The sequence below is a fragment of the Phoxinus phoxinus genome, assembly GCF_949152265.1.
Source record: "Phoxinus phoxinus genome assembly, chromosome: 6".
Classification (NCBI taxonomy): Eukaryota; Metazoa; Chordata; class Actinopteri; order Cypriniformes; family Leuciscidae; genus Phoxinus; species Phoxinus phoxinus.
The window spans coordinates 17,030,308-17,053,761 of NC_136881.1; the positions used below are offsets into that span (position 1 = coordinate 17,030,308).

The 23,454-nt window shown below is 38.7% G+C and overlaps 1 protein-coding gene across 5 annotated transcripts in view; it reads right to left on the reverse strand.

The window, feature by feature from the left end:
* The window catches only part of fbxw7 (F-box and WD repeat domain containing 7), a 162,236-nt gene that overhangs the window by 79,821 nt on the left and 58,961 nt on the right, over nt 1-23,454 (reverse strand). For all 5 annotated transcript variants that reach the window (XM_079615336.1, XM_079615332.1, XM_079615334.1 and 2 more), the window contains one exon: nt 18,136-18,852. In XM_079615336.1, coding sequence (XP_079471462.1) covers nt 18,136-18,783 — 648 coding nt within the window. In that variant the 5' untranslated portion in view covers nt 18,784-18,852. The remainder of the gene's footprint in view (nt 1-18,135; nt 18,853-23,454) is intronic.

Consider the following 23,454-nt stretch of genomic DNA (forward strand, 5'->3'; position numbering starts at 1 on the left):
AAACTCATTAGTTGGCAACAACAACAAAAAAGCTATTTGACTGTTGAATGTTAAATAAAATTATTAATTTAATATTTAATTTTGGTTTCATTTTTCGGCCAAGTGCATCATGAAATTTCTGTTTCGGCCCAGAATCTTCATTTCCGTGCGCCCCTAATTCAAAGATACAGTAAAAAGTGAATATTACTAAACTGAAATATTACTATTTAAAATAACTTTTCTAAAATATATATTTTAAAATGCTATATGAAAAAAGTTATGTAAAATGTGATGGCAAAGCTAAGTGTCATCTTCAGTGTCACATGATCCTTAAGATTCTTTAAATAGAAAGTTTGAAGAAAAGAAAAAAACGCTTATATTTTAAATAGAAATCCTTTGTAACATTATAAATGTTTTTACAGTCACTTTTGATCAATTTAATGCATTTATTTTTGTGGAATGAGCATTAATGGCATAATGTTGAGTTGTGTTGATTGACAAGCTTCACTCAATCAATATAGATTTCTATATATAAAAGTGTCATGACATGACTGTCATATTTAGATGTGGTTTTTGCAGTTGAAAAACAATGTATCACACAATGAGAAAGAAAAATCTGGATCACATTCAGCTGCAGTGTGAATTTAGTCTGGGAAGAGCTGACATTGAGGATGATGTCACAGCTGGCTCAAACCTGGAAATGGCAAATTAAACAAGAGGCCTGGGATTGTTGCTGCGAAGCTGCTACTGCGGCGGCTTCTCCCAGAATGTTGTCACAGATTCATGCATGCCAATATGGTAATCTTCACTGGAAATACCTGAAGTAGAATCAGATAATCAAAGCACAAACTGAAACTTTGAGTCTTTGGTGGCCTCATGTGATTAAGAGTGGAACTGCATGAAAATGCAAAAAAAAAAAAAAAAAACAGATTTCAAAAATTCACAGAAAATAAAACCAAATAAACGACTTGGATTTAGAAATGCAGTAACACGTCAGGCATTGAATTATCTTAGTTTGGTGACATAAAATGTAAAATATGCTACTTGGCAGAACAGGTGAGCCTGTCTCAATTCACTATCCAAAAAATGTAGCAGTTTCCACATTGCAACAGTCATGTCACTCTTCACCTGTTCATCTAACTTTTGCACATAATGGGGGTTGCCAGGCAACATTTTAAAGGGCTCTCACAATAAAGGTCCACCTCAAAGAAAACGGAGTCATCTGCCCATCCAGACCTAATGTCAGAACACACCTTATGTCCTCACTTCAGTATTGAGGTAAAGACTTGCATAAATGTACTCCATATTTACGCAAAAAGACCATAGCACTACAATGACTATTAATAGGAGCGAGAGTCAATTCAGCAAGTAATTGATTGTTAGTGTCCGAGACATTGGGAAATTGGGATTAAACTATGTCAGAGCCATCGTTTGTCTCAAGATACCCTAACCCAAATCCTAAGAAATAACTAAGAAATAAACTAATCCTTACTAAATCTAAGCCCTGTTTGTGAAACCAGGTCTTTATGTATAATTTTTCCTTTGACTTGAGTGAAAAATGACATCACAAGATTAACCATTTGGACTTTTGTCTAATTGTAGGAATAGGGTTGAAACGCACAATCTTTAGGCAGATGATGTGATCATGGTCCCGTATAAACAATCCTGACACTGAATATAAAAAAGCCAAATATTCAAATAAGACAGCAGAGAGCTGTAGATTATAGATTCATGAGGCTGTGAGTGTGTAAACCTCATGTTAGTTTCCTTCAGTTCTTCTGTCTGGTGAAAGACACTCAGATCCTTGAAGAGTTTAGAGTACATGAATCAGAGCGCCAGCCTGAAAACTGCTCTACAGAAGTCAAACTATCAAAACCATAAATATGAAGGATACTACCACCTTCATCCAGAAGAGCACACAATGACATTCCCACACAGACTTTCATTAGTAAACACTTCACTCGATGCAGTTTAGAGACAGCAAGAGAACAATCTTCTGGACGGTGGTAAAATGATACCTTTTTTTTTTTAGAAACATTTACAATGTAAGCATCCTCAGTGAATGAAAATCCAGCTCAGTATGTACAGTAAGAGAAATTCCTTCAATCTAATTAAAGAGGCTTTACATGACCTCTGACTTCGCTTCACCCAACAGTTTCCCAGAGGACAGGTGTCCACTACTGCCTGTGTGCTCGTTCTCTCTCGTACAGAAACACTAGTCATATTAGTCAGGGCTGTCAAATGGAAGTTTCTGTAACAAGTCATTGTGTGTATTAGACCCAATAATTTTAACTTGAGATTTTAAGTACCTTTCAATAAATACATTAATTTATGGTATAATGTTTGAATCATTAGGTGCACATGGTCCTCCAAAATCCAACCCTGTGCTTCACTCTGGGCATGACACCATCCAGGTGTTAAGTCTATAGGGACGTCTCCAAACCGTAACTCCCACGGATGTGGGAAAGACTAAGACAGTGAAGATGGACAATCATCAGAGAACAATACATGTTTCACATTGTCCACAGCCCAAGATTCACACTATTGGCACCAATGAAACCAATATTTGGCATAGGAACGAGTCACCGGGCAGGTTTGGCTATAGCATCTCGACCATGAATATTGACTCTCAACGAGCAGTTTTGGTGGAAACAGGAGAGTCGAGGTGCACATTTAATTCTGCAGTGAGTAAGCAGCTGTGGTTTTATGTTTTTTGGATATCCGTGACGTGTTAGTGCCTGGACAATGACATCCCTTTCAGACAGCTTCCTCTTGTTTTAACAGTTACTCCTGTATGATTTGGTTCGTCCTACGTGGTGGTACGCTGACATTACCTTGAATACCACAGCTCTCGATACACCACAAAGACTGTCCTGGTCACAGATGAGCCAATGAGACGTGCACCAACAGTTTGTCCTCTTTTGAACTCGGATATGTCTCCTATTATGTGTACAGCTGTGCTATTGCTCTGCTAATTCAACCATCACACTCTGCTCTTACTGATGGAATGTAAAATCAGTGAAGATTGGCCACCAGGCTGTGCATATATAGGCGTGAAACCTCAACACTATATTGGCCAGTGTTGCAGTGTCGTTGTCCAACCACAGTATATATCATTATTCCCCTAGAACAGAAATTCTAAGTAGGCCTTAAAGTGGCTTGAGATGTTTTAAAATAAGACAAACCAAGCTGTAAAACAAGCTAAACCACAGAGAAAATTTAATTACTCATTTTCAATTTCGTTATTTGTAGACACTCTTCATTTCTGTGGGGGGTCTCAAAGTCGAAAAGCTTGAGAACCAATGTTACTGTTATGCTAAAAGATGAGAATGACTGCTTTAAAACATGTCTGGAAACAGAAATAAAATCGACCAAACAAAAATCATTTTTGAAGTGATTTGTAGTGTTCATCACATGATGGAATCTCACCTGTGCACTTGTGAGGGAGAAAACAGCCCATCTGCAGACGGCAATATGGCACTGTATGCCAGTAAGATTACAGATACCGATCACAAAGACACAGATGCAGCTTCTTTCCTAAAATAGTTTACTTCAGATATACATCCATAAAAACTCAAGATCAAAACTTTTGCTGAAACTAAATACAATTAAGTACATTTGAAAACATTATTTCATCAGAAATTGTAAAACTATAAAGAAAATAATGAACCTTATAAATGCTCGTTTACATGATGTGATTGGAGCTCAGCGCAGAAGCTTTAATGGCACGATGTCAGCGCTCAATGAAACGTCTTAAACCCACACACCCTCGGCAGTAATTCACAGCTCTACATGCGACGCCTGTACCGCACGACATGCCATCGAGCCGAACGCAGCTTCCCTGACAGTGTGACAGTCCGCCTCCACATGCGTGTGCAGGAACGGGTTCAATTAATGAGCCCTGCTGTCAAATCAATCACATCCTCTCAGTTAGCATTCCTGATCATGAAATGAAACTCAATGCAATAACTTATGATTTGAGTTTCATATAGAAGACCTAGCACAAAAATCTACATTATAACTCAATCGTTTTATACTGTACCATTGCATTTTTGTTATTTTAAATGCTTCATGGGCTGTATTGGTTTAAAAAAAAAACTTTGTGTATTAAAGGTGCAGCAAGCGACTTCTGAGAAACACTGTTGAAATTTGAGATCGACACCCAAACAAACACTCCCTAGCATTGCTCCGCCCCCAAAATAACGAACACACTACGCAACACAGGAAATGACTAACAGCTACTGCTTCAGTTCCAGTATTAAAGGGATAGTTCACTTTGAAATGTTATTTTAGTATGTTTTAGCTTACCTCAAGGGCATCCAAGATGTTTTTGTTTCCGCAGTAGTTTAAATTTTGATATTTTTAGGTCAAACCGTTCTTGGCTGTCAGTCATATAATGCAGGTCTATGGTCACCACCTCAAAAAACATGCACAGAGAAGTCCAAATTAAGCAATTCCCCATCGTAAGTACACATTGATGGCCTAAGACACGAAACGAGCGGTTTGTGTGAGAAAACGAACAGTATTTATACATTTTTTAACTCTTGTACACAACCATGTCCAAGTGATCTGAGGGCGCGTGCACTTCCTGGTGTGTGCGCCGGAAGTGATCTCTCGTCACTCATTGTTTACACAGAACAGAGATTGTAGGTAAGACGGCTAATAGAAATGGTACTAATTTGCGCTTATCTGGGATGTTTAAACCGATGTAAAAGAAAACAATTACGTACGTTTTCTTTCCGGTGCTTGCACAGACTAAGCCAGAACGCGCGCACATGTCACACACCAGGAAGCGCGAGCGCGCGCCCTCAGATCACTTGGACGTGGTTGTGTACAAGAGTAAAACGATATAAATACTGTTCGTTATTTCGTTATCGAGTGTTTTGGATTTTTCACCACATTTTTCCAAATATCTTCATGTTTCACATAAGTCAGTCATACAGGTTTGGTGACAACATGAGGGTGAGTAAATTACTTTTTTTTGTGTGTGTGTGTGTGTGTCTTGCAACTTTGTCTTTCTTGAAAAGGTTTTTGAGGTTTTGTTCATGGCATAGAGGGTTTTTATTCAATTTACAAAAAGTATAGTCAGTAATTATGCACAATCATGGTTACTAAAAACATTTTTTTTATATAATTTTGTGGATGGTTAAGGCATCACAAAGTAATTTGCATCACTGTTGCTGTCGCATTGACTTTCAGTCCAGGGCAGCACTCAATACCCTAGAGAGGAATGGAGGTGTTCACAGGACGTGTTTTTCCTTTCAAACAGCTAGACTAAGGGATATAACTCAGCGGAACCAGAACACACACAGGTCTTGAGATGTGTTTTTAAGCATGCTTGAGACCCATTTTTTAAAACAAGCTATTTTTACCTTGAAACACCATCCTAAAGCAGAAAAGTTCATGTTGCAAAATGTTGAACACACTGAAGCACAATGCAACAGCCAAAGAAATCAACCTGATGCATATGTAAATACCTGTAGGGCTAACAATTTAAAAACTTAAATAAATAGCACAGGTGGACACCCACCCAACAGACAAAACAACTGAAATGGTCATCTCTAACTGGTTTCCTAGTAAGTACAGAAGAAAGAAGTATATACAAGCTGTTTTATTGCACTGTTAAAATAAGAATAAAGGGCCATCAGCCTATACGTATTGTACTGACCCATATCAAAGAATTGGACACTCGCACCACAACACAAGCTTGATCTCACGCTAGTATCACACTACAAAAACAAGTAACGCAGACAGTGGTTCAGACAGAGCTGTGCCATATGACTGTGTGGTGTTGTGTCCCAAGAAAGGGCATATATAATGAGACGTGCATATGAAACATTCAGAGCGCTCTTCCTGTGAAGAAGCTGCATCAGGCTCCGAGCGTGACAGATGGTGCCAGTCAGATGATCCCAGAGCGGGAAAGTGCCCGTGCTTTCCTGTTCTCACCTGGGGATGAGGGGAAAATGAGAGTTTGTGCTTCTTGACCTACCTAACCGAAAACTACACTTTAAGATGTGCCACTTTACACTTAAGCTGTCCTCAAGAGAAATGACAATGCTAATACACAGCTATATTTCCAGATGGTTTCTATTAACTAATATTAGAAGAAAGTGTATAAAACAGAAAACAACAAATTTAATAAAAAAAAATAAAAAAAAACAGGGCATGTGATCTGTCAGGACACGGGGTAAGATGTATCAGGAGATAGTGAACGATTAATATAAAAAAAAAAAAAAAAAGAACAATTCAAAATGTCATTAAAAAATGTGGTATTAGTAGTTATTAACATTTTGTATTTCCTGCACTTGAAGGCATAGCTAACTTACCATCACTAATATAAAGGTGAAAAGAGGTCGACAATAAGTGCAGTCATTTTCCCAATTCACAATCACAACCCCAAAATTCAATCCCAAAGACTGTAGAAATACCCAGCAACGCCTGCAAATACAGTAAATCTAACATGACTTCTCCAGTGTAAAGAACACCGTAAACCCCCTGTACACAGCCCTTGAGTAGTTTTGAACATACAAGAGGGCAGCAAGTGTTTCATGTTTCTCTTTAAACACAAGTCTAAGACCAGATCAAAAAAAGTGGAGCTTTTGATGCCGCAATCTCTTTTTGAAATCAGAGAGCGATTAGGCCTACCTCTTACTCCACTTGACGACAGCACCGGCTTAACATCAACTTACCAGACACAACATGTCCATTTCATCTTCCCTTCTTTGAAGACCATCTGTGAACCCACATAGGCTGTTTAAATACACTTGGCACTCTTAATGTGGTTGTCCGATGTGGACGGTCTTCAAACAACCGTACCACTGTTAGCCAAGTGTGTATTTCTACATGCCAGTCTATTCGACTCATTGAAGAGACAAGCTAACATCAACACTTTTAGCTGAATGTCTCTCCTTCTCCTACAAACACACATCAGTTGCTGTACTCTATTGGTTTGTCATCAGACAGCTGTCGTAGTAGTCACATTGCAGGACTGTGACACTGCAAGAACTTTAGAGAATAGTAGGATCCAAAGCAAATTAATCATCCGTTGTTAAAATTCCCTTAAATTAGTCAGTAAATTAGAAAATGTGAGTGAAAGCAGCTTGTTTTAGCCATACTGCAATTAAATTGTAAGTTAAGATCCATTTAAACAGTTGCACACTTTAACATCAATTTACTCTGGGACATCCTCAATGATACCAGCTTCTTGAAAAGGAGAGAGGAAGAAAAGTTTTTGTGGGGAGGTAAGGGAAAATATATATTTCTAATCAGTTCATGTTTAATTAATGACTTATTTAAAGAATGCCTTTTGGGTATTTACTTCCAGCTTGTTTATTTTTCAGATTGTTTAGGCAATTTCTTCCAGCTTGTTCATTTTTCAGATTGTTTATCCATTGCCTGATTCAATAGTCTGTTTGAATCTATAAAACCCATGGCTAGGGTTCAGTACAGATCTGAAGAGGCTCACAGTTCACATAACACATAAAAGGCTTGAGCTAATTACACCTTACATAAACCATGAACAATGACCACAAGGGAACAACTGGCACTCACCAGATTGCTGCATAATTATTCAATATTTCTCTAAAGCACAAAAAGTCCATCAACTTTGAGCAGAAAGCTGGGAGTAGCCTATGGAAAAATCACAAGACAGGAGACCAATTGAAAATGGAACTGAGTGAACACTGTGACAAACTCAGTAGTAAAAAATAAAAAAATAAAAAATAGGCCTAAATGATAATAGAAAAATAAAATAAAATATAGCCGCAAGCAGCGATTACGGGCCCAAGCCTGTGGCACCGCCACCCCGGTGCCTTTAGTTGCACTAAAGGCACCAGGGTGGCGGTGCCACCGGCTTGGGCCCTCCATCGCTGCTTGCGGCTATATTATATATATATATATATATATATATATATATATATATATATATAAAACCGCCACCCCGGTGCCTTAGATTTCCTGTGCACAACGGGCAATAACGTAACTCTGCTTTGACTGTCGAGAAGAAGTCTGCTTTAGAGCTTGCATCAGTGTGGGTTTTGCAAAAGTGCGCATCGAGGGCACATATAAGAAAAAAAAAAAAATATATATATATATATATATATATATATATATATATATATATATTAGTGTTGTCAAAAGACCCGGTACTTCGGTACCATTTCGGTACTAAAAAAATTAAATGGTAACGGTACCAGCTTTTCTTAAGTACCGGTGTAAATTCATCATTTCATAAATTTGTTTCCTCGCCACGGCCAAAACGTTCGAGATATCAAAAATCCGTCCGCAATTTAGCATCCTATTCTAGCATGATTTACCTTGATTTACCATGTTATAGGATGATTTACCATGATATACCACATTCTAGAATGATTTACCAGGATTCTAGCATGATTTACCTTATTTACTATGATTTACCATGTTTCTAGCGTTATTTACCATGATTTACCACGTTGCTAGTAATTATGTGAAGCATCAGAACAAATGAAGTGATAAACTGACAAAATATGATTGTGTTATAATAGTAATTGTTATATAAGGGATTTTTTTAGTGTCTGAATAAATGAATGCAAAAGCACATGTGAAAAGACTATTAATAAGTAGAATGTCCAGCAGAGGGCAGTAGAAGACCACTTATTGACTCACTTTCATTTTACAAGTCTTGATGTTTACCAGTATTTTGCACCAAAGCAAACCAGTTTTTGCATATTAACTCCATTATGCATGCTTACACACATTACACGTCCATCATAATAACAAATATATAGCTTTAAGCATTTGTTTGTTAGCCAATGCTGAAAGCTGATAAAAAGATTACAAATATAATCCTGCTTCTCTCTCTAGTGGACGACAGTGTTATTACAGCCTCCATCTTACAGTTGAAGTGAATGAATGAATGGAAATTTGGTTTCTCACATATATTTTGGGAACGAGAGAGTGAAAAAATCTGAAACTCGGAGCTTAGATAGTGCTCGAGGTGCCCTGTGTAATGAGACCATCCCAGTGTTGGTGGGCGATTGGGGCCGGGAGTTATTCCCGTTCAAATGCAAACATTTTTTGGCTTATATCTCGGGAATGCCCAGGCCAAATCGCACCAAAATCGAATCGAAGCTAGGTAAGGACAGGCCCTTTCCAACAAGCTATTCCACAAGGATCGGGGTGGTCTGGTTCGGGAGTTACAGCCGATCAAAGGTCGGAGGTCTCGGGATTTTGCGATCGCCGGGGGGGGCGTTCCCGAGTTCCGCGACAATATATTTCGATCAAGAGCCTGGAGAGGACCTTACCATCAAAATTTGAGCGCGCAACGACTTTCCGTTTTCGAGTTATGAGTGAATTTGTACTGCGGGGGGCGTGGCCTAAATGGCGGCCTCCGTTTCACTTTCACTTTCAAAATTCCCATTTCTCAGTGTGATACAATTGTCAATAGTAATACTCCAATATATGAATTTTGTCAAAATGTGATTGTAAATGTTAAAATAGTGATTTTATAAAGTCTAAATATGAATTATAGAGCAATATTAGTGAGTAGTATGACCAAGTGATATACTTTCGCTTTCAGGCTTCCCATTTCTCAGTGTGGCACAATTGTCAATAGTAATACAACAATAGATGAATTTTGATCAAATGTCATTGTAAATGTTAAAATACTGATTTTATAAAGTCTAAATATGAATGATATAACAATATTAGGGAGTAGTATGATGAAGAGACAGCAGGGGGCAGTATAATACCACTTATTGGCTCTATCATTTTAACAAATCCCTCACACCCCAAACACACTAACAGAGGGAGGAGGGGAGAAAATCCTCCACAAGTCCACATTCAAACAAAAATATCTGACTTCCTGTTGGTCGGAGCTAATGAGTGTAAATGAGAAAGTTGTCCGGATCGAAGAGAAGAATATACGTACCGAGTTTGGTTACTGTAGGTAAAACTAATACCCCATTTTTGACTAAAGGTGGCGCTACTGAGCCCCTTACCACGCCCGTTTCTGAAACTTCGCACAAGTGTACTAGGCAATAAATGTCAAATGCATGTTGAGTTTCATGCAATTTGAAGCATGTTAAGAGCCTCAAATGCATCCAAAAAGAATATAAAAGTTTAAAGCGTTGCCATGGCGACAGTATTAAAGATATCAATAATCCTTTCACAGGTCTACATCTGTCGTGTGTTTACATTATACAGATGAAGTTTGAAGCAAATCGGGTAAAAATAAGAGGGTGAATTCAAAGCATTTTGAAAGTGACACACTTCCTGCTGCCAGTTGGTGGCGCTATAACTTTGACTCACAATAGTCACATCCATGTGATCGGCCTCTTACAGCGAACACACTGCTGAAGTTTCATCAAGATCAATTAATGTATGAGGATGTTATAACACACTTCCTGTTTCCAATATTCGCCATAAATTCGTTTCCTCGCCACGGCCAAACCGTTCGAGATATCAAAAATCCCCTCGCAAGTTTTCATCCTCCATGTCTTGACTTCATGCACACCGAGTTTCGTGGTGATTGGTTGAATTTTCTAGGAGGAGTATTTTAAATTCCATTGCATGTGTTTTTTAAACTACGCCAAATAGCCGACTTCCTGTTGGGCTGGGGTAAAAAGTCAGAGCACGAAGGATATATGAACCGATGAGATCTATAAGTGTACCGAGTTTCATATTATTTCATGCAAGCGTGTTTGATTTATGGACCAAGTTTTCGGACCCCGTTCCAGGGGGCGCTGTCGAGCTCCCCTGCCACGCCCGGGTACCAGCTTCAGTCTGGCTCTAATGGCCGCGGGTTCTGACCAGTGTGCAAAGTTTCAAGAGTTTTTGAGTATGTTAAGGGCCCCAAAAGCCCCCAAACCCTTGAAGAACAATAATAAATATATATATATATATATATATATATATATATATATATATATATATATATATATATATATATATATATATATATATATATATATATATATATATATATATATATATATATATATATATATATATATATATATAAAGCCGCCACCCCGTTGCCTTTCGGGTTCCTGTGCACGACGGGCAATAACGTAACCCCGCTTTGACTGTCGAGAAGAAGTCTGCTTTAGAGCTTGTATCAGTGTGAGTCTTTCTGCTCCCCTCCAAACACACACAGAAAAGGGGGGGCTGTCTGTGTGTGTGCCCTCCCTCCCCACACACACAGACACACACACACACACACATACAGAGAGAGAATGGCAGGGGGAACTCTGTCAGAGAGAGACAAAACCACATTCAAACCAAAATATCTGACTTCCTGTTGGTCGGAGCTAATGACTGTAAATGAGAAAGTTGTCCGGATCGATAAGCACAATATACAGACCGAGTTTTGTGACTGTAGGTAAAAATAACCCCCCCCACTTTAGTCAAAAGTATCTTGAAAGTAACACACTTCCTGCTGCCAGTTGGTGGCGCTATAACTTTGACTCACAATAGTCACATCCATGTGATCGCCCTCTTACAACAAACACACTGCTGAAGTTTCATCAAGATCAATAAATGTATGAAGACGTTATAACACATTGTGTATTTCTTTTCTCGCCATAACTTCGTTTCTTCGCCACGGCCAAACCGTTCGAGATATCAAAAATCCGTCCGCAATTTAGCGTCCTCAATGTCTTGACTTCATGCTGACCGAGTTTGGTGGCGATAGGATAATTTTTCTTGGAGGAGTATATCAAATTCCAGGGGCATGCATTTTCATACAGCCCATAATAGCCAACTTCCTGTTGGACTGGCGTAAAACTTAGAGCACGAAAGTTGTTCGGCCCGATTAAATCTATATGTGTACCGAGTTTCATATTATTACATGCAAACGTGTTTGATATATGGACCAAGTTTTCGGACCACGTTCAAGGGGGCGATGTTGAGCTCCCCTGCCACGCCCGGGTACCAGCTTCAGGCCGGCCCTGATGGCCGCAGGTTCTGACCTGTGTGCAAAGTTTCAAGAGTTTTCGAGCACGTTAAGGGCCCCAAAAGTGCCAGAGAAGTAGCACACAGCAGAGAAAGGGTTAAAATAAAGCCCCCCTCCTCTCTCACACACACAGACACTGAGAGAGACTGGCAAAAATCCCATCAAATCACATTCAAACAAAAATATCTGACTTCCTGTTGGTCGGAGCTAATGACTGTAAATTAGAAAGTTGTCCGGCTCGGGGAGATAAATATAGATACCGATTTTTGTTACTGTAGGTAAAACTAATACCCCATTTTTGACTAAAGGTGGCGCTACTGAGCCCCTCCACCGCGCCCATTTCTGAAACTTCACACATGCCTAGTACCTAATAAATCTGATATGCATGTTGAGTTTCATGCAATTTGAAGCATGTTAAGAGCCTCAAATGCACCCAAAAAGAATATAAAAGTTTAAAGCGTTGCCATGGCAACAGTATTTAAGATATCAATAATTCTTTCACAGGTCTACATCTGCCGTGTGTTTACATTATACACATAAAGTTTGAAGCAAATCAGGTAAAAATAAGAGGGTGAATTCAAAGCATTTTGAAAGTGACACACTTCCTGCTGCCAGTTGGTGGCGCTATAACTTTGACTCACAATAGTCACATCCATGTGATCGGCCTCTTACAACGAACACACTGCTGAAGTTTCATCAAGATCAATTAATGTATGAGGATGTTATAACACACTTCCTGTTTCCAATATTCGCCATAAATTTGTTTCCTCGCCACGGCCAAACCGTTCGAGATATCAAAAATCCCCTGGCAATTTTTCATCCTCCATGTCTTGACTTCATACACACCGAGTTTCGTGGCGATTGGTTGAATTCTCTAGGAGGAGTATTTTAAATTCCATTGCATGTGTTTTTTAAACTACGCCAAATAGCCGACTTCCTGTTGGGCTGGGGTAAAAAGTCAGAGCACGAAGGATATATGAACCGATGAGATCTATAAGTGTACCGAGTTTCATATTATTCCACGCAAGCGTGTTTGATTTATGGACCAAGTTTTCGGACCGCGTTCCAGGGGGCGCTGTCGAGCCCCCCTGCCACGCCCGGGTCCCAACTTCAGCCCGGCCCTAATGGCCGCGAGTTCTGACCCATGTGCAAAGTTTCAAGAGTTTTTGAGCACGTTAAGAGACCCAAAAGTGCCCGAATAGTCGTAAGAAAAATAATAATAATAATAATAATAATAATAATCCGAAGGAAAACAATAGGGCCTTCGCCTTTTCAAGGCTTGGGCCCTAAATAGTAAATTCTTTCATTCCCTGGCATATTCAAAAGTTACATTTTGGAGCCTTTCTACATTTGTCAAAAGGAGTGCCAAACATTTTAAAGCACTTTAAGGCAGCCATTCCAACAAAAGTGCTCAGAAACATTTTCTAACCAGCAAAGCAATTTCCAAAATGCAAAGTCACTTGTTTTCCATCCATCCATCCATCCATCCATCCATCCATCCATCCATCCATCCATCCATCAAGTTGAAATTAAATGTGGATATTGTCATTGTCTACTTGGAATCTATTTTTACAACTAACATCTATGAATTTACACAGTACAAATGAAAAGTCTTTACAATTCTTGAGTCTTTCAGAGTGACAAAATCCACTTTTAAATAGGCTGTCTACAAGGGATCTTTGAAAATTTAGCTAATCAGGAACCAAACAGCAAGGCAAGACATTTGAGGTCAGGTTTCATCTCATACCATTAAAAGTTTGTTTATGTGGAACTGCTTTTCCAAGATCATTTATTCAGTCCTGCTAAATTCAACCTTGAGGTCAAGACTTGAGGAACTGACGTCAGATTAGAAAGTGCTTCAAACGTGCACTTCTTTTCTTCTGTTGTCTAAGACTGCATGAGAGAATTCAATCATTATACTGAGCTTAATGCAAACACTATCAGTTACAGGATATTGCTTTTGAATACAAATTTGACATTAAAACTCAGTTACTTCGACCCAGCAGTTTCAAGAGCTCAACATTAGCATACTATGAAAAGCCCTGAATGCATAATTACCAAACAGAGATAAAACGCGCTGAAACCACATTTCCTCAAGGAAAATATTTTAGATTGACCTCATTTACAAAGCTTCAGCATTCCTATTCACGGTCTTAATGAAATCTTGATCTAGCCAAGGGGAGCAGGACAACAGCCACAGATGTGTTCTGTGCCATTGAGTCTACAAGGCCACTGCAGGTCTTGATGGCCAATTCCAATTGGTTGACAATGTCCGATTTTTTTTTTTTTGGACAACCATCTACATCTTTTAAAAGTGATCCCTAATCCAATATCTGCATTTACACTTCACACTTGGCAAAACAACCCAAGGTACTGTAGATGTACTGACCTAGGCTGAAAAGAAAGTAAAAAGTCACGAGTTGCAATGGACGCAGACAAAATGATAATACAAGCTTTTGCTTTCTGCACCATCTTTAAAGATCAGCAAAACATTTGTCTCTTAAGGCGGGGGGAAAAGACGAGACTGTCATTATCGCTGTAGTTGATGTCATTCGCCACCATCGCTTTCTTTTAATGACGTACGACTTGCATTGACAGGGGAAATATACCATCTGTCCGCTCACATGGCAGAAGCAAATACACGCATCCGATTTATATCAGATTAATTTCCACATATGAATGAGGCCTGAACCCGATCTGAGAATATTGAAATCCATGTGCTTTTTTCCTGCTTACACGTTCGTGGGTCATATCTGATCTGTGTCATGGAATGGGGAAAAAATCTGAATTGGGTCACGAAGCGTAATATAATTGCAGCTTGAGTCACACTAGAACAAAAAAGACGCTAAAGAGGTTTTGGACACTTTAGTTTAGGGTCCAACTCTCACTATGAACTACAACTTTTGCCTCAAACTCCAATAAATAAGTAATTTTTTTCCCAATAAGCAACTAGTTAATAGTGAGAATTGGACCCTAAGCTAAAGTGCTACAGATGTTTTTCAAAATCACTTCAAATATATATTTTTTAAATGTTCTAATCAGTTTGCTTTAAGGCAGCTCTCAATAATTAGGCTGGTTCAACCGTTTCTGCTCAGGATTTCTTAGGGGGGCATTTAGCTAGACCGACCACAATGCAGCAGAACAGTATTCTTGTGAAATGTGTTTTTTTTTGTTTTTTTTTCAGGTTTAAAAAGACTTCAAGACATCATAAAAATGCAACACTACATATGACAAAAAATAAACACACACACACAGTAAAAATAAATAAAACTTTATAAGATCTGACTAATTAAATCGTTTTATTCATCTAATGAGCAACCGGATTTTAAGAGAATTTAAAAATTCTTGTCAAGGCAACTAAAGACGGTTTAGCATTTAACAATGCAATGCAAGAAGCTACTAACCTTGTTCTTTCACCATTGTTTGATTTTAAAAGCCCATTACATGAGCATTATTTGCTCGTATACTACAGGCAAACATTACCCTGATAGGCTATTATCCAACAGTTGCAATGAGATTCACATACAGCTCAGCACAATCTAATCTACATTGTGATGATGATCAACTGTCAATTCAAAAAATATGTTTACATCTTTTAGTTCTTCTTGTAAATTGGATTTTTCTTAAATTCTTTATATTTAAATATTTGTATTTATTTTATACACTATTTAATGGTAAAATATAATCTGACAAATATTTACATTTTGTAATCTGAAATTATAAATTGAAATATTAGTTAACTAAAGACATTAAATATTGTCAATAATAAACTATAAATAAAACAAATTATAATCCAATAATTGCTTAATCTCAATATTTCTGACCTTACCACATTTTCTTTCCAAACTTTTCTGTGGAGCCCATAACACCCTCTTGCTGCCCCCTAGTGTGCCCAGAGACCAGTTTGAAACCCACCGTGCTTTCAGCTAAAGCACAGCTGTCAATGGGCTAATTAAATCACCACAACTAAACTAGGGTTTAGAATCTAATACTTAGCAAGGTCAGCTAGTCGACCATCTTGACCCCATCCCTACTAGACAGGCAGCGCACTAGATTGAGCCAATATGTTGTTTAAAAAAAACAGACATCCTTTTGAAAAGGCACACTCCAGACATCACTGTTCTGCGAACTTCAGCCCTGCTGTGACTGCCTCAATCAGATAAACGGTGTTCTCATCCAAAACACAAGACGGATGAGACGCTCTCCACACACAGATGTGATAAGATGTTCTCTGGAGATTCACTCACCAGTAACAGTGCGACCTTCTTCATACTGCGATTCCCCATGGCAGCTCAGAGAGACTTCGCTCAGTCACAAAAACAAACGGTGAAAGGATTTGCGGGTCGTCTTCCGTCAGTGCGATGACAAGCGTGTCGACATCATGAGGATGAGGAGGGTCTGCGCGCTCTTGCATTCCCTCCCCTCGCTCTTCTCCATCTCCGCTCATTTGCATTTCCTCTTTGCTCAAAAACAGACTCAATCTCTCTATTTTCCTCTAGTTTCCATCTGACTAATACACAACGTTTGAATTAACCTGCTTATGTATATAAAATGGCTTTCCAAAATACACACATACTGTGTGTTTACTCCAATACTGGAGTAGCCTAAATGTTTATGGCCTTGGAGGTTTACAATAGGTGATCAAACAGCGGCCAAAAAAACCCCAGGCCAGACATCTCAGATCCAGAGACACATATCATTAATTATGGTGATTGCAGAATGACAACCATTGGCTGGAGACAACTAAAGTCAGTCTTCGATGTCAGAGACGTTCCTTTTAACCAATCAGACTGGAATTATAGGTCACTTGCGTTTGACCCCATATACATAAAAACACGTCTCTATACAGATGTTGAATTTGACAGTATGTTCAAACTTTAAGCACATAGGAACAACCGGTCTAGTCAAATAGTCCAAAACGCCTTCCTTTGGAGGTCAATGGCGAGTAATAACAGGCAGCTTGCTGTTTAAAACCACAGAAGTGGACGTGTCCAGACATGACATTTCCCTAAGAACACTATAAAGTAGCCAATCCTACCCATATCAGATATCTGGAATAACATGAGGGTGAGTCAATTATTTTTAGCTGAATCATTCCTTTAACTCCGTATTCAAAAAAAGTGATTCAATTGATTAAATTGAATCAATAAGTCAAATTAAAATTAAATAAAAAGGGCTGCACAACCTACATAAATCTGAAAATCACAATATGGCTTAGTGTAATAATCCAAACACGATTTAGTCTGAGCTGTTCATTTATTTGAAAATGAATAATTTAAGACATATTAGTATTGTCACATGTAATATAAAATTATTCTTATTATTATCTTCAAATATTATTGTTAAAGTAAAATTGTAGCATTATAATAGTAATATTTTTGCCTTCATTTTATGATTAGTTAAAAATAATAAAAACAAAGAATTTTTTTTTAAATATATATATATATATATATGATTTTGCCAGGACGTTTCTGCAGCTACAAGAGATTAAATGTTTATCTCATATTTTGATTTAACCTCCGATATGATAAGATAATCACAATATAATTTGACTAAATTGTGCAGCTTTATACTGTAAATAAATTTAAAAATAAAAACACTTAAGAAAGAGTAAATATATTATATGTTTACTGCATGTCAATATGATCATTAACTGACATCAGAGAACTGTGAACATGTTAAATAATTTGAAATATTAAATTAAAATCTCAGGGGTACTGAGATTTTTTACATCAAAGGGGTTCAGCTAAAAAAAAAAAAAAAAAAAAAAAAAAAAAAAAAAAGAAACAGGGAATCCCTGCTTTAATTTCCATCACCCAAGTGATCCGAGAATGTGAGAACAAAAAGAGCAATTTAGTTTTAAAATGAAAACCATCAAGCTAAGCCAGAAGCGCATGAGCACATTCAATAAAAGCCAATACTTGACATCAGCAAAACAACCTTTGTTTGAGGCATAATCCTTCATTTAGTCAAGGATGTGATGTTCGGGTTATGAATGACAGTTCATCACTCCATAAAATCAATTCTCACAAAGATGATTGTTTATCTAATGCAAAGCCAAAAATGACCAGTAGAGGGAAACAAACACCATGACTGCAGAAGCCCTGACTCAATCCCATCAACATCTGCACGCATTAGATCCTTCGGATTAAGTCTAATGTAGTGAGAAGAATATTTCCATTTGAACTAAGGACCATTTGAGAAAGTAAACTTCAGTCGCTTACCTTCTTCTTGAAGACAGAGGGTGAGCTTTGGTGCTGTCGTCCAGAGGACTGGTCCGTGTTATCATTAGGGTCCGAAACACTGGTCCTGAGGGAGGGAGAGTGGAGGCCATCCTCTCCTTCCTCCTCCTCTTCAGCCTCCTCCTCCTCCTCTCTCCCACTGTCTTCTGAATGCTCAAACTCATCGCTGTCCTGGTCCATTTCCTCCTCGTCGCCGTTCTCTTCTTCCTCCGGCCGGTCGTCGTCTTCCTCTGAACGAAGTCCCGCCCCGACCTGCCCATCCCGTCCGCCGTTATTATTCTCCTCCTCCTCGTTCTCCTCCTCGTCGTCGCGATGCCGTCTCCGCCGCCGGCGCTGCTCCTGCTCCCACATCCACTGGGCGCCCTTCTCGGCTCCGTTCACCTCGCTCCTCCGTCCTTCCTCCACCGGTTCGCCTCCGGAAGGCCATGGCTCCTCCTCTCCTTCCCGTCTGCCCTCTTCCTCCTCGCCCGGTTCTCTCCTCTGCTCCTGATCCTCCTGCTCCTCCAGCACCTGGTTGACGTGCTCCGCCTGGGGCTGGGGTGTGCGGCCGGAGGTGCTGTTACCTGCCCCGGGCCTCTGCTGCTGGGCCGCCCTGCTGCCGCTGCCCCCCGACAGCAGATCCTGGTTCATTTCCAAAAGCCAGCTTGCTACCTCCTGCACCTTCGCTAGGCTGTCTGAAGAGGACAAGGACTTGGCATTCTGAAAGAGAGATGGAGACAGAAAATAGTTCAAATCACCATGAAATCAACATAAAAAGGCAATAAAAGGCATGTGTTGGGGCTGGTTATACAAAAAAGAAAAAAAAAAGAAAAGAAACGCAATTCTCCTGTTTGCATCCAGAGCGTGCTGAGAGTGAGTAACTCATTCTTTTATTCATGCCTGTGAAATAAAACAATAGACATTTGCATCTATGCTGGGAAAGACGCAATATGAGGATCCCTCAAACAATGGGCACCTCTCCTGCTTGGCAGTTGATCATCTACACTAGGCTTGGCCTGGAAACCACGGCAACAGTATCACTTCAACACATGCAAACAAACATTCAGTTTCATTCAGTCATTCAAGTTTCTGTTTTTACTCGATTCCATTTCAACATGTATTATAAAATAATAAAAGGTACCATTCAAAAGGTTCCCAAAGATATTAATTCTCTTATTTTTTTATTTGCTTTTTACATATTAAATTGATCAAGTGTCGGCAAAAATATTTATAATGTTACAAAACTTTCTTTTCAGTTTCTACTTGTATTTTAAGCATCTTATTTTCACCTGTGATGAGAAACGTTTTGTGAGCACCAAATCAGCATATCGAAATGATTTCTGAAGAATCATGTGACACTGAAGACCGGGGTAATGGTAGCCATCACAGGAATAAATAGAAAACAATTATTTAAAATTGCAATACTTCACAATATTACTCTTAACTATTTTATCAAAAAATTATTCAAAAATAAAACCAAAATCAAATGTTAGACTCCAAATTGTATTTGGTCAATTAGAACATGAATTGATACTTAATGCACAGCTACTGTATGTGGAGGAAGATTACGGACCAATCACATTTCACCGTTGGGGTCAGAAAGTCTAGAAAAATTCTTTAACATGGATTCACTATTCAAGCTAAATTTAGATAATAAAAACTCCAATAATTGCTATAACAGAACAAATAAACTCACTGACAACCATTAATAGCCAGCAGAGGGCATCACTGCCAAATAAGTGCAGTCCATGTACAAGGGTTTAGTATCCAGACATATAATGCCACGTCTTGCAGCAGGATGTACACAATAATATCATGTTACAGTAAGGATGGCCCACCAGTGTGAGTGAGTTTCTGACTCATTGGCGGAGCTGTTTGCCCTGAAGCATGTTTTTACTCTTACATTTTTTTATGATGTACATCACGCTTTTGTTTTGCGGCATGTGGTTTTAGGACTACTGAAATGTTTGCTGGGTAGGTAAAAAAAAAAAGGTATTAACCCTTTCAATTAAACCCTGTACTAACTTCACAGAAAGAGAGGCCAGTAAAATTATAGATAACGATACAAGTGAAAGCAGGGATGAGCAGTGTAATCCAACCAGGAGTGTGAAAGCACGCGAGTTTGATAGAGACTTGATTAAGGTAATTGAGCGTGCACAGATGGGCCGAGACGATAGGAGACGAGAGGCTGACTGACTGCATGAATGTTGTAGTGTGCGCATAAAAATATACAAGAAATAAGATATTTAACAAGACCTCAACACCATGAAGAGGGTACCTGTCAATTAAGACATGATTAATACAATTCTTCTCAGTGTTTATTTTTGTGACAAGTGGCCATGTTCTCCATAATTCATTTATGCACATTACTATAAAATTGTCAATCTTATAAATGAATGATAACTAGAACTTATAAAGTTTTAATAATCGTTCTAATTCTATGTGAATAGGGAATTCTAGCCCATAACTATAATGATAGCAACACAGACATGACGTTGTTGGAATCGCTTTCAGAATGCATTCCAGCTGATGAATGATAAAAACATTGCCAGCCAATTAGAATCCATCCAAGCAGTAGCGCTTATAATAAACAGAACATTATTGTCTGTTGATGTGGACGCAAATATAGTTAGCGTTATATTTACTGTTCTTAGTACAAACAAGCCTTTAGCATTTATTGCCCTCGGCAGTCTGATGGCAAATTAAGAGAATTTTAAATCAAATTAAATGATTCTTAAAAAAAAAAAAAGTGTCTCATTGTACATGTTTGGTTCACTAAAAAGAACCAGCTCAAAAAAAAACATTAACGGGAATTAAACTATATAGTTTGCACTGATCAATCTGTCAAGTCAGGAACTAAACATTAGTAAGACATATTTAATATGTCGTCAGAATATACACACAATAATGAATGATTGTCAATCTAGCAACATGTTTTTTTTTTTTTTTTTTGTCCAGATGGTTTAGTTACAGCATCTGCCAGCAGGGGCGAACAGAACCGTTCTAACCTGCTAAACTTTGTCCCTGTTCTTTAACACAAGACACATCCATTTCAGCTATATCCTTCATCCATCAGATCTATGCGTCTATCTATCTATCACTTCTCTCAGAGGTCTGAATTAGGCTCTAATCTCAACATATATATGAAGGCAGAGATCTCAGGGCAATTTAAAACGGTTTAAAGCATCTGATTAGATGAGCTTTTGATTACCGAATCCTTTCCTTTATAATAGAGAAGATCAGAGCACAATCAGCCAAGATCTAATTGGAAAATAATTATGTGGCGATGAACTTCAAATAGACATTTCAATTTCCCCTTCCTATACAGAAGCCGAACAAGGTGCGCTCTATAAGAAAACCCATCCGTCCTCTGGTGACTAAACTGAAACTTGGTTAGTTTCTCAACGTGCTAAAAAGCAATTACTTAGCAGAGTGATAGATGCATGCCAGTGCAAACACAAAGAGCTTGTGCCTGGTGAAGTGGGCTGTTCTGTGTCTTGAAGGTACTGGTCTTCCTGTTAGTATTCATGTCCTGTATGCCGGTCTATTCGTGCAACTGCATTAGACACAGAACACAATTAGTGCTGTTAGACTGCACAAGTGAACCAGTGTGTGATCAAGTGACAGTACTGCAATCTAACCGGCAACACACACGATAACATTAAGTCTCATTTGCATTGAGGGCGAGACTGTTAAAGTGTATGAAAACTGCTTTAACAACAGTAATTTGGTTTAGTATGCTTCGCAAAGAATGCTGCCCCCGTCTCCTCTTGCCGAAGGTTTCTGCATTTTTGAAGACAGATGAGTAAGTCTATGTTCTGTCATCAGCAGTTAAGTGGGGTGCTGAAGGTTTCTAAAGGCCCGGGTATATTTCTGCATTGTGCTTATTGTCGCACACAGTTGGGTGCGTGAGCCTTTTTAAAGATTACTCCTTAGGCCGTGAGTGCAGAAAGACGTGATATGCGCACTATCTAGTGGACTTTGTTTTCAAGTGCTCAAGACACTCGCAAATTACATCACGTGGAAAGTTTAAAAAAAGAACATGATGAAACCATAATAAATATAAAGAATTAATTTCTAAGGACTTGGTATACATGCATTTCGAACTAGATTTTTAAAAGCTCTTTTCTTTTCTTTACTGTAGACACTAATTTGTCATTGACCCGCAAATCACTTGGGAAAACATCTGAATGATTCAGGCTGGATATTTTCACCAGCACAAAATAACTCAAAGTGCCTGGTTTGAACTCGGAGGTGAGTGAAATCCAAGGGAACAAGAGAGAGACTTGAAGCAAACAAGTCAGTAATAAATTAATCAAATTCTTGCATCAAAAGGCAAACAAAATTATTTCAAAAGAAACCAAACATTTACATGACTAATGAATAAAGCACGGTTTAGGCGATGACACAGGGAAAACTCCAGAAGGTTTATAAAAGTATTGATTTCCAGACATACGCTCTGATATGGAAAACTGGAAGCATTGCCTTAAAGAGAAGCATTTGGCTTGGCTCCCGGGGAATGCGGCCAGGCTGGCGTAGGAGAGCAGTCTGATAAGGGAGTGAGGTGCATCATTTCTTTAGTTATTACCACTGTGTACACTTCAGCAGCAGCTCATTTATCTACATCTAAAGGGGCTGAGAGGAAGGTGAAGCTAAAATGGGTTTTGGCACATCCTCTCAGAGAGAACGCTTTCAAAGGAGGTGAAAGGGAGGGAGGAGAGAGTAGCGGTATTATTGGTTTTACAATGTCATTTCCTACAAATCTGCCCGACTGTCATCTCCTCTTGGACACATCAGTTACAGAAAACATTATGAATGAACAGGAAAAGAAAGGATTACATTTATTAACTCCAAAGGTACCTGGATGGGTCTTTATGATAAGAACCAAGCCAAATAAAGGGAAAACCCATCACCTGGTTTCTGAAATTACTAATTCACTCAAAACTGCAGCAATTCCTCTTGTGCCGTTAGCAGCAGAATAATTGGCAAAATGGTAAACAAGCCCATTTTAAAGATACACAAGCACAAAAGACCAACAGAAATTTGGGTGAATATCTGCAACATGTGCTGGAAAATAGATCTCCTGCAGAAAAACCTTATTAGAAGCATCATTTGGTACTTCTAAAGGGTTGCAGTTTAGTTACAGCAATAATGGGGGGTTGGGTTGTTAGAGGAAAAAGGTTTGTGAGAAAAGAGTTTCTGTGACCTTGAGTGGCCAGGCAGAACAGGCTGAAAAGACTATCCATCGACAGGCTATGCATAGCTGAACTGCATGAGCATCTTACTGAAAAACCTCAATATGTCTCCATAATTAGCTTATGC